Below are 15960 nucleotides of genomic sequence, written 5' to 3' on the forward strand. Positions count from 1 at the left end.
GACCAGTGTCATTTTATACAGTCATCCGGTACGAAAGATGCAGGGACCAGTTGTCCTGTCCAAATGAGTGTCAGCTCTTATGGGGCGGGAGGTCGAATGCCCCACAGAAACCCCCAGAACCCAAGAAGCCGACCAAAGGCCACCTACCCCTCCCACCCCTGGATTCCTGGCTTGGGAATGGTCCCACAATTTCTCATACCAGTTATCAGAACAGGTTTCCCTGGGGTGTGCTGGTCTCCCATGACCAGAAAGAAATATTAGTGGAAAATTACATCTGTCCATCTGTACCACACACACACACACCCATCAATAGACTTGAAGGATTTCCCATTTCCTTTATCACGGATGCTCATTTACCCAGTAAACATTCCCCATGGCATGAAATTTCATCAGGGGAATTTTCCTTTGGCGCAACTTTCTAAAGCTGTGTAGAAGGAAGGGAGTGTGTCCTTACTGGTGATCACCTGTTTTCCAGAGGGGCTGAGAGGTGACAAGAAGTGAAGAAGGAGGGTGAGAGTGAAGTTTTCCTTTTTTCCCTGCTGAATGCCATGTAGCACAGGGACGTTCATGTGACAGTGACAGCTGTGCCTGATGGGGGTAGAGGAGGACTTGAGTCAAAAAGTAGGTTGAGTTGTTTGTTTTTTTTCCTTTCTCTCTGAGTGGTGAGGGAAGAGGCCATTTGAAGAAATAAGAAAGTGGAGGCCTAATACATGAAGACCTAGAATTTCTGTATCGTCTGGTAGGCAGGAATCTCGAGAGACAAGAGGCTTCAGGTGAACAGCAAATCACTCAAGTATCTGAGCGCGTCCTCCCTTCCAGGCACTTCCAGGTGCTGGGAGTCCAGCAGTGAGTGTACCAAGCCTGTTGTCTCAGGGAGCCCCCACTGCTCATTTCTGAGCCAGATCGGAGGTGATGAGGTAGAAAGTGAAGGGAGGGGCTGTTTCATCTCTGGCAGTCAAGGAGGGTCTCTCTCAGAAGGGGACATTGGGGCACATTCCCAGTTACTAAACAGAAGAACGCTGTCTCCTGCTCTCAGGCTGTGCCTTGTGGTGTCTTGGGAAAGTCCTTTCTCCCAGCGTTGTTACCTCTGTGTGTGCTGTCAGCTGTTTCCCCCTCCCGTCACAGTTGGAGACTAGAGCTGGTGTGAAAGAATCAGACCCACAGGATGATATTTGGGACGAGACCATTCCTTGCAGTGCTGGTGGAAGCACCCAGGAGGAATGGTTCCCAGGATTGTTCCTGTGAAGGAGCAGGGACACAGGGTGACTTGGTGGGGCAGTGACACTGGAGACCAGTCACCAGTCACATGACCCAAGCTTTAGACCCTGAATATCATGAATTTAAGGCATTCAAACACCAGAGCCACTTGCCAGCCCCACCAAGATGGGAAGGACCGAGTGGGATAGGTACACACACGTTCACCAGGCATGGGATGTCTCAGGTACTTCAAGGCTCAACCTCCCTCCAAATTCCTCGCAGAGAAAAAGCCCTTCGAGTGCATGGAGTGTGGTAGGTTTATGGTTATAACTGGTACCTGAAGAAGCACCAAATAATCCACATGGGGAGAAGCCCTTCCTGAGCACCACGTGGGCAACTGTTCACCCAGCAGTCCTGCCTCACCACCCACCAGCAGGTGCACACTGGGGAGACTTGTGCCTGTTTGGACCGGGGCAAGGCCTCCCCATGGAACTGTGTCAAGGCACAGCTACATCTCACTGAGCACTGGCAAGCACACACCGCACAGAAGCCTTCTGAGTTCAGCCAGTGTGGTGAGGCCTTTAGCAGGAACTCTTCCCTCTCGTGGCACAGGTGCATGCACAGTGGGGGGAAGCCGTAGGAGTGCTCATCTTTCAGAAACGCTCATCCCCAGAGGCCCACCAGACCAGCCAGACCAGCGAGAAGCCCTACAGATGCAGCAATGACTTTGTGAGGAGGATGCACCTGAACCAGGAAGGGGTCCTGGGACCTCAGAACCCTCACCTGTGGACGCATCCTGAGCCCATGCACAGTGCCAGAAATGATACTGGAGCCCACAGGTAGGACTTAAGAGGAGTCCTGCCCAGACGTGTCTTAGGAATGTGGCCGCTGGGAACAGGCCACACCATGCACACATCAGGTTTGGTAGCAATGGCAGTGCTGCATGAAACACAAGTCCCTCCACAGGTCTAGCATCTGGGAGTGTGGCCAGGGGTCCTCAGGCTCCAGACCCAGATCCAGTAAACTGTTGCAGGAGCTTGGACAACACAGTCAGTGTCTCTGGTCTCTGTGTCCTGGATAGTAAAGTGGAGGAGAGAGAGGTGAGATAGTGGGCTCCATGGGGACATTGTCACTTTGTCACATGTGCGTGGATATAGTTCAGAGTGCGAATTGTCACCATCTGTGGGTGTCCTTATTTTCCCCACACCCAGCGCCCAGCTTCCCTGGAACAGTACAAGATGCCATGAGGTTCATGAGGGAAAGAAAATTTTTTTTCAGCTTTAGGAAGTAACAGTAATCGCATCAGATGCCATAGTTTCTCATAGTGGTCTGTTATTTGTTTAAAAAGATTTTTAAATTTATTGTTAGAAAGAGGGAATGGAGGGAGAAACAGGGAAAAAATGTCAGTTCCTTGCTTCTCCCAGGCTCTTAATTGGGACCTCGCCCCCAACCTGGGCATGTGCCCTGACTGGGAATCGAACCTGTGGCCCCAGGTTCGCAGGCCCGCACTCAAACCACTGAACCACAGCAGAAAGGGAAAGCTTCCCGTAAGTCAGCACGTCTATCAGGGACCCTGGGTGGACATAAGATGTATGCAGACTGGCTACAGCTTCTTGTCCCACCTGGACCCACAGCACCGACTTTTGTAGAATTTCCCTCCCCACTTCCCCAGTTCGTCCTCCCCAACTCCCCGCACCCATCTCCCTTTTCTCATTTTCTTCCGTGGTCCCCACTCCCTCCATCCATTCCGTCCTGTCTGGCACTAGTACGCGCTCCCGTATTCTTCCCTCCCTACAAGCCCTTGCACAACATCCCACCTGATTCCACACGAGCCCCGCCTTTCTGACCCAGCTGCCGAGGGGACTTCAGGGACCCGGTGCCCTGTGCGACCAACTCCGGTTCCGGTCCAGTGAGCAACGCCCACTCTGTGGGGAGGCTGGTTGGAGGCCGCGGTGGCGCGCGCACTTCTGGGAAGTGTAGTCGACTGCTGTGCGCAGACTCAGTGTGATGCGGTGGGGTGAGGCGGCCCGGCGGGCGCCATTCTTTTTTCTCAGGGAGACGCAGAGTGAGTCAGGCTGGTGACGTTTTGAGTTGGTAGGGCACTGGGATGCGGGTCCTGGGGAGGGGCGGGTGGACTCGGGAGCGGGTGCTGATCGGCGCGGGGTCGTGCGGGTGAAGGTGATGCCTGTCGCTGTGTATGTGTGAGGGTGTGTTGGGCTGAGACTCCCGGGCCGTCTCTGAGTGGCTCCGAGTTTGTCACTGCGTGTGTCTGGGTGGCCTCCCGTGTCACCCACCCCTTTGCTTGTGGGCGTGTCAGCTGTGGGCGTGTCGGCTGCCTGTCTGGTTCTCTCCGGCATCCCTCTGCGTCCACGACAGTGTGTGTGTCTGCCTTTTTTTTTTTTTCCGCGGTGTTTCAGCGTGAGGTCACCATCCAGGTGTTCACCTGTGTCTGGTCTCTTCCTCTGCGCCTGTCTTTGTGTCCGGTGTGAGTGTGTGTGCGTGTGGGGATGAGTCTCTCTTGTCCGAGCCTTCCCCTGTCTGTGTGCACCTGCACCTCTGTCTCTGGGCATGGCTGACGTGTGTGGGGGTGCGTCAGGGGTGCCCTCCCGAGAGCGTGGAGAACACGGTCCTGCTGGACAGGCGGGCCTGGCGAAGCTGCTGCCTGCGGGCCCCAGAGCCCATCTCCTTCCTGCCCTCAGAGCCTCCGCTGAACCCGGGAGGGCAGGACGGGTGTGGTAGCCAGGTGTGGAGTCAAGAAAAAGGGTCAGAGACCCCACCCCATGCTGACCACTGTGGATTGGTCAGGGAGTGTGTTGGGTGCTCAGGGTATCGTTCTGGGCATTTTATAGGCCTCCCGATGACTGAGGTAGGGACCCTCTCCATCCTTATTTTGCAGATGGGGAAACGGGCTCAGAGACTTAAAGTGAATCAACCAACTGGACACCCAGGAATCCGAGTCCTAGAGCCCCCACACTAACCACCCCACAATGGGAAATCCTTGTTTCCTCGTATAAACAAAGACAGAAAGAAATGCCAGAAAGCTTCAACAGAGGAGCAGCCACCACCCATGACTCTGCAGACACGTATCTGAAGCCACACAGGGTTCAGAGGTCACCAGCCCCGTGCACACGCACTTCCACTGTGCCTTCATGGCCTCTTTTCAAATGAAGGAAAAACTAGAGTTGTGATTGCATCGCTGTAAAGGCAAAAATAATCCAGACTCGATTGGATTCTCTTTTTCTCTTAAAGTTTTAAAAGAAATGGTATTTTGAAGGGCACCTACTGGCGTCAGGAGCCCTCAGCCAACTGTGCCGCCTGGTGGATCTTTTTCTGGCAAATGGCACCTGTGTTGTTGACCTTGCGGTTCAGGGTTAGGAATCAGAGACCGCAAGAAAGAACACATTTGTAAAAATTAAAGTGTTTAAAAAATCATGAAGCCACTGCACCTAGGGACATGACATAACTCCTGCTTTCCTGGAGACAACCTGGCTTTTCAGGCTGGACGCCTGGCATCTGTCTGCGTACCTGGGGTTTGTTGGGTGGTGGGTGGTGGTGTGCTTCTAGGATCAGTGCTATAGTAACATTGTTCATATGTTTATTGGTTTTACAGAGAGAGGAGAAGGGATAAAAACACTGACAAGTTGCCTCCCACGGGCACCCCAACCAGGGATCAGGGCATCAAATTTATAGCCTAGGTACGTGCACCAAACAGGGTTTAAACCTGTAACCTTTTGGTGTACAGGATGATGTGCCAATCAACTGAGCCACCCAGACAGGGCTGAACTGAGTCTTTACCTTGTGCCACACAGCCAAGGCTCCCAGCATGTATGTGTTCACTGAGCCTCACTGTAGCCCCTTGAGATCTGGGGAAGACCAGGAGGGTGGGGGTGGAGTTGGGGTGTCTTCTGGGGCCCAGAGCCATCACTCAGACCCAGGGAAGGGTCAGAGGGTCTTGTTCCCCTAGAATGTGGGACAGGCAGTGTGAGCATGTGTGTGTTTTTGGGGGCGGTAACAGTGTGTGGGTTTCAGGTGTGCACCAAGCACATATACCCTGACATATTCAGTCAAACCCCAATCTCTGCTCTGTCATCTTGGATGAGTGGCTTATCTTTTGGGGCCTCAGTTTCCTTGTCTGTGAAATGGGGTGAGTGGAAATAGCCCCCACCTTGTAGGGTGTCAGAAGGATTAAAACATAGATGTTTGTCGAGTGCCTTGGATGCCTTTGGCCCCCTACATGCGTTCCCTGTTAACCTGTGTGCATGTTCCTGTCTGCCTGTCGTCTAGTGGGTGTGTCTGTCTGTCCTGTCTGCGTGGTGGGTCGGACCTTGACCTGATCTCTCACTGAGCCTTTCTCTTTCTCCCTCTGCACACAGCCTGCCTGTGCCCCGGTCACCATGGGCACTGGAAGGATGTCCACCCAGCCACTGACCACGAAGGCCCTGGTGAGTCACGTCACCTCTTCCTAGGATCAGGCTTCTGGGCAGTGATGACCTGCCTGCCTGACCTACTCAGGGCCCAGGCCCCCAGCCCAGTCTGCTAGGGTTCTGTCCACCCTGAGGAGGGAGAGTAGTGTCATCACACTGCTTTTGTCAACTTCAGGGGACAGGATAGCTCAGGAGTGACCTGTCCTACCCTGGGGGCTTCAGGAGACCCTGGCAGGCACTTGGGAAGTTGTGGCTTAAGCAAGTTCCATCAAGTGTGACAGAAGCCCTGAGTTGGATGTGCTAGACAAAGGACCTCAGAAGTAGACAGGGGCACTAAATGCCCGGGGGACTGGAGGAGGACGGGAGGAGGACACCTGTGGTGATGGCTCAGTGAACATCCCTGGCTGTTGCCATGGTGTTACACGATATTTTAGTGCGTGGCTATGTATGGAATTTTTCACTAGATCTCCTTCATTGGAAGAAATACGTTACAATAAAAACATACAGCCCTGGCTGGTGTGGCTCAGTAGATTGAGTACCAGCCTGCGAATCAAAGGGTTGCATGTTTGATTCCCAGTCAGGGCACATGCCTGAGTTGCAGGCCAGGTCCCCAGTAGGGGATGTGCAAGGAGCAACTACCCATTGATATTTCTTTCCCTCTTTTTCTCCCACCCTTTTCTCTCTCAAAAAAAAAAAAAAAATTAAAAAACATAAAAACATACAGATGTCACTTAGTTGGTTAGAGCATCATCTTGATATGCCAAGGTTGTCGGTTCAGTCTCTGGTCAGGGCACATACAGAGGCAACCAATGAATACATCAGTCAGTGGAACAACATCTCTTTCTCTCTGTGTCTCAAATCAATAAATTACATACATATGTTGGGCATAAAACTTTGTTTTTAAATCATCACCAGAGGATATGTTCATTGAGATTTAGGGAGAGGGGAAGAGAGAGAGAGAAACATGTGAGAGAGAAACATCAATGGGTTGCCTCCCACATGCACCGTAACCTCGTATGGAACCTGCAACCATTTGGTGTGAGGGCCAATATTCCAACCAGGGCCAGACATAAATCTTTGTTCTGTCATTTGTTTTGTATTTTCTTTAAAGACTTTATTTATTTATTTTTAGAGAGGGGAAGGGAGGGAGAGAAACATCAATGTGTCGTTGCCTCTGAAGCGCCCCCAACTGGGGACCTGGCCCACAACTGAGGCATGTGCCCTGACTGGAAATCGAACTGGCAACCCTTTGGTTCCTAGTCTAGTGCTCAATCCACTGAGCCACAGCAACCAGGGCTGATTTGTTTTTTCTTTTTCTATTTTTTAAATTATGAAAGGTGGAGCAAACTATAAACATTTTTTCTTTCTTAAAGATTTTGCTTATCAATTTGAGGGAGGGGAAGGGAGGGGCAGAGAGAGGAAGAGAAACTTCAATGTCTGAGAGATACAGCAATCGTTTGCCTCTTGCAAGCGCCCACCTGGGGACCTGGCCTGCAACCCAGGCGTGTGCCCCCACTGGGCATCAAACTGGCGACCCCTTTGTTTGGCAGTCAGGTGCTCAATCCACTGAACCACAGTAGCCAGGGCTGTCAGGCTTGATGTTTAGAAAATGTTTATTCGCCATTTTTGCAGATGGTCAAATTGTTTTTATTTTATTAAGATTTTATTTATTTTTAGAAGGGAATGGAAGGAGGAAGGGAGGGAGAGAAACATTGATGAATGAGAGAAACATTGATTGGTTCTCTCCCATTTGCCCCCTAATCAGGGACCACACCCTCAACCTTTAGTTGTACAGGCAACACTTCATCCAATTGAGAGTCACCCAGTCAGGCTGGACATTTATATAAATGGAATCACACAATGTGGCTGCCCTCACTGAGCATCATGTTTTTGATGCTCAAAATCTGCTAAAAACATGCATGTTATAGAAGATTTCCTTTTTCATGGCTGTATACTATTGCACTGCAAAGGTAGATCGTGTGTATGCATTTGTCAGGTGGTGTATGCTTGAGTTGTTTCCACCTCGTTGGTTTTATTAGTCATGCTGCTGTGAACACTCACGTACAGTTTTTTGTTTGATCTCATTTCCCTTGTGTGTAGGAGAGGAAATTATGGGTCCTTCGATATCAGTATATTTAATCATTTAGGGAACAATCCGACTGTTTTCCAGCGCGGCTGCACCACGATGTCTCCACTGTTCCCTTCTCTGTGATGGTTGCCTTGGTTTCCTCCTTCACCAACGTTCATTAGGATTTCCCAATGGTTTTCATTTTCCTGTTGGGATTTGGGGATTTAATTTCTTTTTCTTTTTTTCTTTTAAAGACTTTATTGATTTATCTCTAGAGAGAAGGGAAAGTGGGGAGAAAGAGAGAGAAACATCAATGTGTGGTCACCTCTTGCATGCCCCCAGCTAGCATCCTGTCCTGCAACCTAGGCATGTGCCCTGTCAGGGAACCAAACCAGCAAAACTTTGGTTCCCAAGCCAGCTGTCAGTCTATTGAGCCACACCAGCCAGGGTTCAATTGATTTTTCTTAAACTCTTTTAGTGTAATTACCTTCCGACTTCTCTAAAAAGACAGCCTGCCCTCGCTGGGTCGCTCGGTGGGTTGTCCCGTTGTCCTGCACCCAGCATGTTACAGGTTCAATGCCTGCATGAAGCATGTGCATGAGGCAGACAAATCAGTGTCTCCCTCTGCCTTCCTCTCCTTGTATCAATAGATATGCGCTCAACTGAGGATTGAAAAAAATAGAGCCTGATATTAGCTCTTTGGAACTGGGTGAGGTTTATCTTGTGCTAAAGTGGTTTGTGCCATTAGACAAGAATTTAAAATAGCTGAAGCCCTCCAATTAGTGCCTTCAGTCACATGCCCACAGAGCGCTCAGAGGGCTTGGGTGCACTTGGAGGTAAACCCCATTTCTGGGGCAATCTCCCCACCCTTCTGAGGAGGGTCTCCGAGTCTCACCTCCCCACACCCTTACTGTTCTGTGTGGGCCCCAAATGCCCAGGACCTTTTCTGATCTTCAGCCCGTCCCAGCCTGGCCTTGGTGTGTGGAACTTCTTCGGTAAATATTTCATTGAGTGAATTAATTCAGCCAGGCAGACTTAGGGTCAACTTTCAGGAGGCGTCATATTGAAAAAATTAAATTGAAATAAATACAACAACTAAGAGGGCAGGAGGGAACTTTGGGAGGTGGTGGATTAGTTTGTAGCCTCAATGGTCATTTCAAAGGTGTGTATTTATTGGTTTGGCCAAAAAGTCCGTTATGTGTCTTCCATAAAATAAAAGACACAGTTTTCATTTTCACCAGTAACTATTGATTTGGATATTTTAGCAATGGCATCCCCAGTGCTCCCACCTGCTGTTTAAGCCTCAGGTCTTGAACCACCAGTGCCACCCAGAATCTCTCCCTATGGACCCAACCTCAGATCACCCCTTCCAATTTCTCGGACACCCCTAGAGCTAATGCCGCTCAGTCCACTTGTCACAATGGTATTGAACAGAATAAGGGTCCTTTGTGGGGCCTCTGTCAGGTGCGATATGATATGTCATTATGGTTTTTATTTGCAGCTCTCTGATAATGAGTGACGCTGAGCATTTTTTCATGTTTGTTGGCCATGTGTGTGTATGTCCTCTTTGCAGAAGTGTCTTTTCAGTCCCTTTGCCCAGTGTTTAAGTAGGTTTTTTGTCATTCTGGTAAACAGCCCCATAGTTTATTTGCCTGTCCAAGGACGATCCAGTGTGCTCAGGCACTGAGGTCACTGAGTGGTCAGGACCTTCAGAGCTCCAAACCTTGTTGACACCATGTCAGGTGCATCCTGTGCGCCTTCCCGATCCTCTCAGCCCTTCTGGCAGCATCTCCCACCTCTGTGAGGAGAGCCCTGAAGTGAGTGGTGTGCGCTTCCTTTTTACAGGGGTCAGTGGCGTTCAGGGATGTTATTGTGGACTTCACCGAGGAGGAGTGGCAGCACCTGAAGCCTGCGCAGAAGGACCTGTACAGGGACGTGATGATGGAGATCTACTGGAACCTGGTCTCTCTGGGTAAGGTGGCAGCTTCGCCACATTATTCACCTTGTGCCTGTCACTCCAGGATGACACAGAAATAGGAAAGTTGGGCAGATTGGACATGTAGGATGTTCAAGTTACAGGAAGCTAAATAGAAAGTTGATAGGTAATGAAGTGGGGAAGAGTATTTACCACATGTATTATAGTTAGAGGATTATATATATATAAAGAGCTCCAAGGATTAAACAAGAAAAAGGCCAAATGAATGATACAAAGGTGGACCAAGCTTATGAGCATGCAAACACAGTTGTAGAAATGCATGAAGTTTCACTTTATCAAAGATTTTTAAACCTTCCTAATAGCCAAAGAAGTACCAATTGAGTCACAGAAATACAATTCTTGCCCATGAGGTACACAGAGATGAAAAGACTACCAGCCCTGGCCAGTTGTGATCTCAGTTGGTTGGAGCATCGTCTAGACCAGAAAGGTTGTGGGTTCGATTTCCTGTCAGGATACATACCTACGTTGTGAGTTTGATCCCCAGGCAGGGCACACCTGGGAAGCAACTGATCATAGTTTTTCTCTCATGAATTTTTCATTATCTTTCCACTTCTCCCTCACCACCTGCTTCCTCCCTCTCTAAGCATTTCTTCAACTGAGGCATAAAGAAAAAGAGAGTAACAGCATCCTGTATTATGAGGGTATAGGAAAAGGACTCCTGATTATATTTGTTTGTTTGTTTTTAAGGAGAGAAGGGAGGCAGAAAGAGGGAGAGAAATGTCTGATGTGTGAGAGATACGACCGGGGACTTGGCTCACAACCCAGGCATGTGCCCTGATTGGGAATGGAACCAGCGACTCTTCGGTTCGCAGGCCGGGACTCAGTGCACTGAGCCATAGCGGTCAGGGCAAGGACTCCTTATCTTAGATGTGAAGTTGGGACAGCTGTTTGGGAAGACAGTTTTGCGTTATCAGCTAAATTTCAAATGATTCATTTCTGGAATGTATCCTTTAAAAATTTTCCTATATGTATGCAGAGTTTTTCATGGTAAGAAAAATAAAGAGAAAGGCCCTAGATGCCCACCTAGAAGACTGACCGAACAAATCAGCGTGTAGAAATATGATGGAAATCACGACACTCTTCAGAGATGAGCGTACTTTGTAGTCACTGACACAGACAGATGTGTCTGGATGGTATTATTCAGGAAAAACTCTAACTTTCAGAATGGTAAAAGGTCCCGTTTCTCTAACAGTTTTTCTAGACGGGTAACTTACCTATAATTAACTGCACATAGTTAAAGCGAACAATTTGATGCATTTTACCTTTTGTATTCACCTGGAAAATCATCATTGTGATGCAGACGTGTCCATTAGCCCAAAAGGTTTTTCCTTTTGACCACCCTTCATCCCCATGACTACTGTGGTTAGGTTGCCTATTCTAGAATTTTATATATGTGGAATCATATGCCACGTAATTTTTTTTTTATCTGAGTTCTTACACTTGGCATCATTTCTTTGAGGTTCACTCAACACCAACCGTATGTATGAATTGTTCTCTTCATTTTTTTCCTTTCTCTTTTTTTTGATTTGAGAGAGAGAGAGTGTGAGTGTGACAAACATCAGTCAGTTGCTTCCCATACAAGCCCTGCAGTGGGATCAGCCTGCAGTCTTTGGTGCACATGACGATGCTCCAACCAGCTGAGCCACATGGCCAAGGCAATAATCTGCTTCAGGGATAGGCCACCATGTGTTTATCCTTTCACTTGATGGTGAACATAAGGCTTGTTTCCAGTTCTAGACCCAGGGGAGGGGTCTCAAACTCAGGGGTTTGTGGTGCTAGTGAGGGCTTTGGTGGGGGTAGGGAGATGGCTGCTTACCATGCCTGCTTTCTTTATTGCCTCTGAGGAAGAAGGGTACATGTGGCAGGATCTTCCCTTTTTTAATGAGATTTTTGTGTAAGATCTCACAGTTTTTATTTTTTTTGTTTTTAGTTTGTAAAGATTAAATTTATTTTTGGAGAGAGGGGAAGACAGTGAGAAAGAGAGGGAGAGAAACATCACTGTGTGGTTGCTTCTCACACACCCTCCACTAGGGGCCCAGCCCACAACCCAGGCACATGCCCTGACCGGAAATCGATCAGGTGACCCCTTGGTTTGTAGGCCGGCACTCAATGCAATGGACCACACCAGCCAGGTCAGACCTCACAGTTTTTAAATGTTTGCATGAACCTTAAAGTCCATATGTAGAGTCCAGAACTCAGGACATCTCCCTACGCTGGAAACAGAGATTGAGGAACCCATGGAATAAGGCATGAGGGTATTGGAGTAGGTGTGGTTAGCAGGGAGGTTGAGTGTGCTAAGTGGAGGGGTGAGGCGCTAGACCAGGGGCCAGGGCACTCCCAGGCAGCATTGGAAGGCGGGAGCTTCACTGGTGGATGGGGAGACGGGACAACCAGCACACCCATGTGAGAGCCAGATCTTTTGTTATTGTGAGTGATCACAGTCGATGCATTGAGAAACAAAGCTGGCTAGTGACATGCAGGACGAGGCTTGGAAGTGAGGAGCTGGGCCCAGTGAACCCTCACTGGGTTTGCAGGAGCCTTTGATCCGCTCCTCCAAGCCCACATTCTTCCTCTTTCTCTTCATGGTCTTTCCTACCAGCTCTGAGCTCAGCTGGACACCTTTCTACCCACTCCCAAGCAGATACTTCTTGCTCTGTGCTCACCTCCCTACAACTTACTATCTTAGCTTACTGCTTCCCTTCTCCCTCTGTTCCCACAACAGGCTGTCCTCTGCCATCAGGCTGTGCCTTGTCATATCTTGGGAAGGTCCTCCCTCCCAGCATTGTTAACTACATGTGTGTTGTCTCTTTCCCCCTCACTTCAGACTTAGAGACTAGACCTGACTTGAAAGAATTGGACCCACAGGAGGACAAATGGGAAGACAAACCATCCGTTGTAGTGGTGGAGGAAGGACCCATGGGGAATGGTGCCCAGGGCACCATTGAAGGAACCTGTGAAGGAGCAGGGACACAGGGTGACCAGGTGGGGCAGCAACAGGGGAGTCCAGGGACCTGTATGGGGAATTTGGACATGTCCCAAGTGTTAGCCCCTGAATGTTGTCAATTTAATGCATTCGTCCACCAAAGTTCCATGCCAGCCCCACTGCAATCAGAAGGACCGGGAGGAGACAGGACACACCCATTCACCATGTGTGGGAAGAACTCAGGTACTTCCAGCCCCGGGCCTCCCTCCCAACTTTGTGCAGAGAAGAAGACATACAGGTGTGGACACTGTGGCAAGGCTTTCAGCTATAAATCGTCCCTGGGTAAGCATCATCGAATCCACACTAGAGAGAAGCTCTTCTCGTGTACCACATGCGGTAAGCAGTTCACCCTGCGGTCTTCCCTCACCATCCACCAGCGCGTGCACACCGGGGAGAAACCATATGTGTGTGGGGACTGCGGCAAGGCCTTCAGCCAGAAGGCTCACATCAACCGGCACCAGAGGACACACACTGGGGAGAAGCCGTACGCATGTGGAGACTGTGGCAAGGCCTTCATCCAGAAAGGGAATCTCGTCCTGCACCAGAGGACGCACACTGGGGAGAAGCCATACACATGTGGGGACTGTGGAAAGGCCTTCAGCCAGAACAGGAGCCTCATTGTGCATCGGAGGATGCACACCGGGCAGAAGCCATACTTGTGTGGGGATTGCGGAAAAGCCTTCAGCCAGAATGAGTGCCTCATCCTGCATCAGAGGACGCACACAGGGGAGAAGCCGTACACATGTGGTCAATGTGGCAAGGCCTTCAGGCAAAGCTCCTCGCTCAGGGACCACCTGCGCTTGCACACGGGGGAGAAGCCCTACATGTGTGGTCAATGCAGCAAGGCCTTCAGGCAAAGCTCCTCGCTCAGGGACCACCAGCGCGTGCACACTGGAGAGAAGCCCTACAAATGCGGCCAATGTGGCAAGGCTTTTAGCAAGAACTGCTCTCTCAGGAAGCACAGGCTCGTGCATACCAGGGAGTAGCCTTACCAGTGCTCCATCTGCCAGAAGCACTTCATGACACACTTGTCTCTGCAGAAGCACTTGACGGACCACACTGTAGAGAAGCCTTGTAAGTGCAGCCAGTGCAGCAAAGTCTTCATCAGGAACTTCTTGCTTTCCGTTCACCAGAGGATCCACGTGGGAGACAAGCCCTATGAGTGTGTTGAGTTGGGGAAAACCTGCAGGAACTTCAGCCTCACAGGACACATAGCAGGGAGGTGGGGGATCTCAGACTGGCAGGTCTTGAGGCCATGGACAAGTCCCAAACTGACATTTGGATCCTACAGGTAGGACACAAGAGAAGTCCTGCCCAGACAGGTCATAGGAATGTGGGCTCTGGGGATAGGCCACGTCATACTCACTGTTTGCTTTTGCTGCGTCTGCATGGCCATACGGAAAGTCAGCCCTGCTACAGGTCTAGTATCTGGGAGTGTGGGTTGGGGCTCTGTGGCTGCAGACCAAGTTGCAGTCAACTGTCCTATGAGTTTGAACAAAGCATTTAATGTCTCAGGGTCTCCATCTCCTGTATAGTAAAGTGGAGCAGGGGGAGGAGGAAAGAACAAGGGGAGGTGGTTTCCATGGGCACATGGACACTTTGTCACACGTACCTGTATCTCATCTAGAGATCAGGTTGTTCCCATCTGTGTGTTTGCTCATTTTCCCCACATACAGCCCCGAGTTTCCCTGCAACACCAGCTGGAAGGCCCCAAGCTCATAAGCTGTAGAAATTACCAGATGGGTCTTGAAAAGAAAAAATTTTTTCAGAATTAAGAAGTAATAATTTCTTTAGATACCAAAGTTTCTCATAGTGGTCCTTTTTGTTTGTTTGTTTGTTTGAGAAAAGCCAGCATAAAGCACTTTTATTGCAATTTTTTTCTTTTCTCCCCCCTAAGTTTTATTTATTTTTAGACAGGGGAAGGGGAGAGGGAAGGAAACATCAATGTGTGGTTGCTTCTCGCTCATCCCTTACTGGGGACCTAGCCTGAACCCCAGGCATGTGCCCTGACTGGGAATTGAACCGGCAACTCTGGTTCGCAGGCTGGAGCTCAGTCCACTGAGCCACACCAGCCAGGGCTTATTTTATATTTTTAATTTTATTTATTTATTCTTTAGAGAGAAGGGAGGAGAAGCAGAAAGAGGGAGAGAAACATCGATGTGAGTGTGAAACATCAATCTCCTGCCTTTCGTATGCACCCTGACCAGGGGCCAGACCTGCCACCTAGGCATGTGCCCTGACTGGGAGTCAAACCCACAAACTTCCTCTTCGCAGGACAATGTCCAATGGAACTGAGCAAGACTGGTCAGGACATCTACTTATTTTATATTTTTTTAAGTCCAAAAGCATTACATATTTTAAAAATCCAATCTCTCCTCCTTCCTGTGTCTCCCATTGTCTTTAAGCAGAGAACACACTTTTCCACCCTCAGGCTGCTCGCCACCTACATGTCTCTCTTTTTTTCCATTTGTCATTAGTGTGTTAAGTGAACTTTTGAGTATTTTCTCTCCACCTGGAATTTGTTTTGCTGTATAAACATGTTGGTTTCCTTACCCGTGAGTTTTGGTTTGTCATGTCCTCTTAACATATTTATTTAGATACACCCGACACACCATAGTGTGTACAATTCATTGGTTTTTGGTTGTGCGACCATTCCCACAGTCAATTTCACAATACAGGGTGGGCCAAAGTAGGTTTACAGTTGTGAGTACATGAAATGCGGAGTTTATTGTTTATTGTGTTGTTTTCATACATACCCTGCATTTTCATCATCCTGAAAAGGAACCTTCGCTCTCATTTCTACCCATCTTCTACTCTTTGCCACTGGATTCTCCTAAAGTGGACTGGGATGATATGTTTATTGATTTGAGAGATGAAGGGAGAGGAGAACATCGATGCGAGAGAGAATTGAGCAGTTGCCTCCCATACGCTCCTCAACCAGGAATCAGATTTGGTTGTACAGAAGACTCTGCAACCAAGGGCTGGACACTTCTTATAAATGGAATCACACAACATGTGGTTCTTGTGTCTGGCTGTTATATTTTTGATGTTCATCTGTGTTTTAGCAGGTGTCCTTTTTCATGACTCTATACTATTCTGACTGCATTTATCAGGTGATGTGCATTTGGGTCATTTCCACTTTTTAGTTATTATCAGTAATGCTGCTGCAATCATTTGCATATTGGGTGTGGTCATGGAGGGTTTTGGCTCTTACGAGAGCAGTACATTTGTTTTTTAATTGTTTTGTTTTCAGATTTTATTTAGAGAGAGGAAGGAAGCTAGGTAGGGAGAG

General features: G+C 49.0%; 1 protein-coding gene across 1 annotated transcript; it reads left to right on the forward strand.

The window, feature by feature from the left end:
- The first annotated feature begins 3205 nt into the window (after positions 1-3205).
- LOC128779780 (endothelial zinc finger protein induced by tumor necrosis factor alpha) lies at positions 3206-15220 on the forward strand. Its single transcript, XM_071219973.1, has 4 exons — positions 3206-3291; positions 5571-5639; positions 9535-9661; positions 12510-15220. Exons 2-4 carry the CDS (start codon positions 5592-5594, stop codon positions 13652-13654), a joined length of 1320 nt encoding a protein of 439 aa, XP_071076074.1. The 5' UTR covers positions 3206-3291; positions 5571-5591; the 3' UTR covers positions 13655-15220.
- The last annotated feature ends 740 nt before the right edge of the window (positions 15221-15960 follow it).

The sequence above is a fragment of the Desmodus rotundus genome, chromosome 12 (genome assembly GCF_022682495.2).
Source record: "Desmodus rotundus isolate HL8 chromosome 12, HLdesRot8A.1, whole genome shotgun sequence".
Lineage (NCBI taxonomy): Eukaryota > Metazoa > Chordata > Mammalia > Chiroptera > Phyllostomidae > Desmodus > Desmodus rotundus.

Bases quoted from the DNA above. Each gene is read 5' to 3' on its own strand.
- LOC128779780 (XM_071219973.1), top strand. From the start codon at position 5,592: ATGGGCACTGGAAGGATGTCCACCCAGCCACTGACCACGAAGGCCCTG. The intron at 5,640-9,534 runs GTGAGTCACGTC...TCCTTTTTACAG, and splicing joins CACTGACCACGAAGGCCCTG to GGGTCAGTGGCGTTCAGGGA. The intron at 9,662-12,509 runs GTAAGGTGGCAG...CCCTCACTTCAG, and splicing joins CTGGAACCTGGTCTCTCTGG to ACTTAGAGACTAGACCTGAC.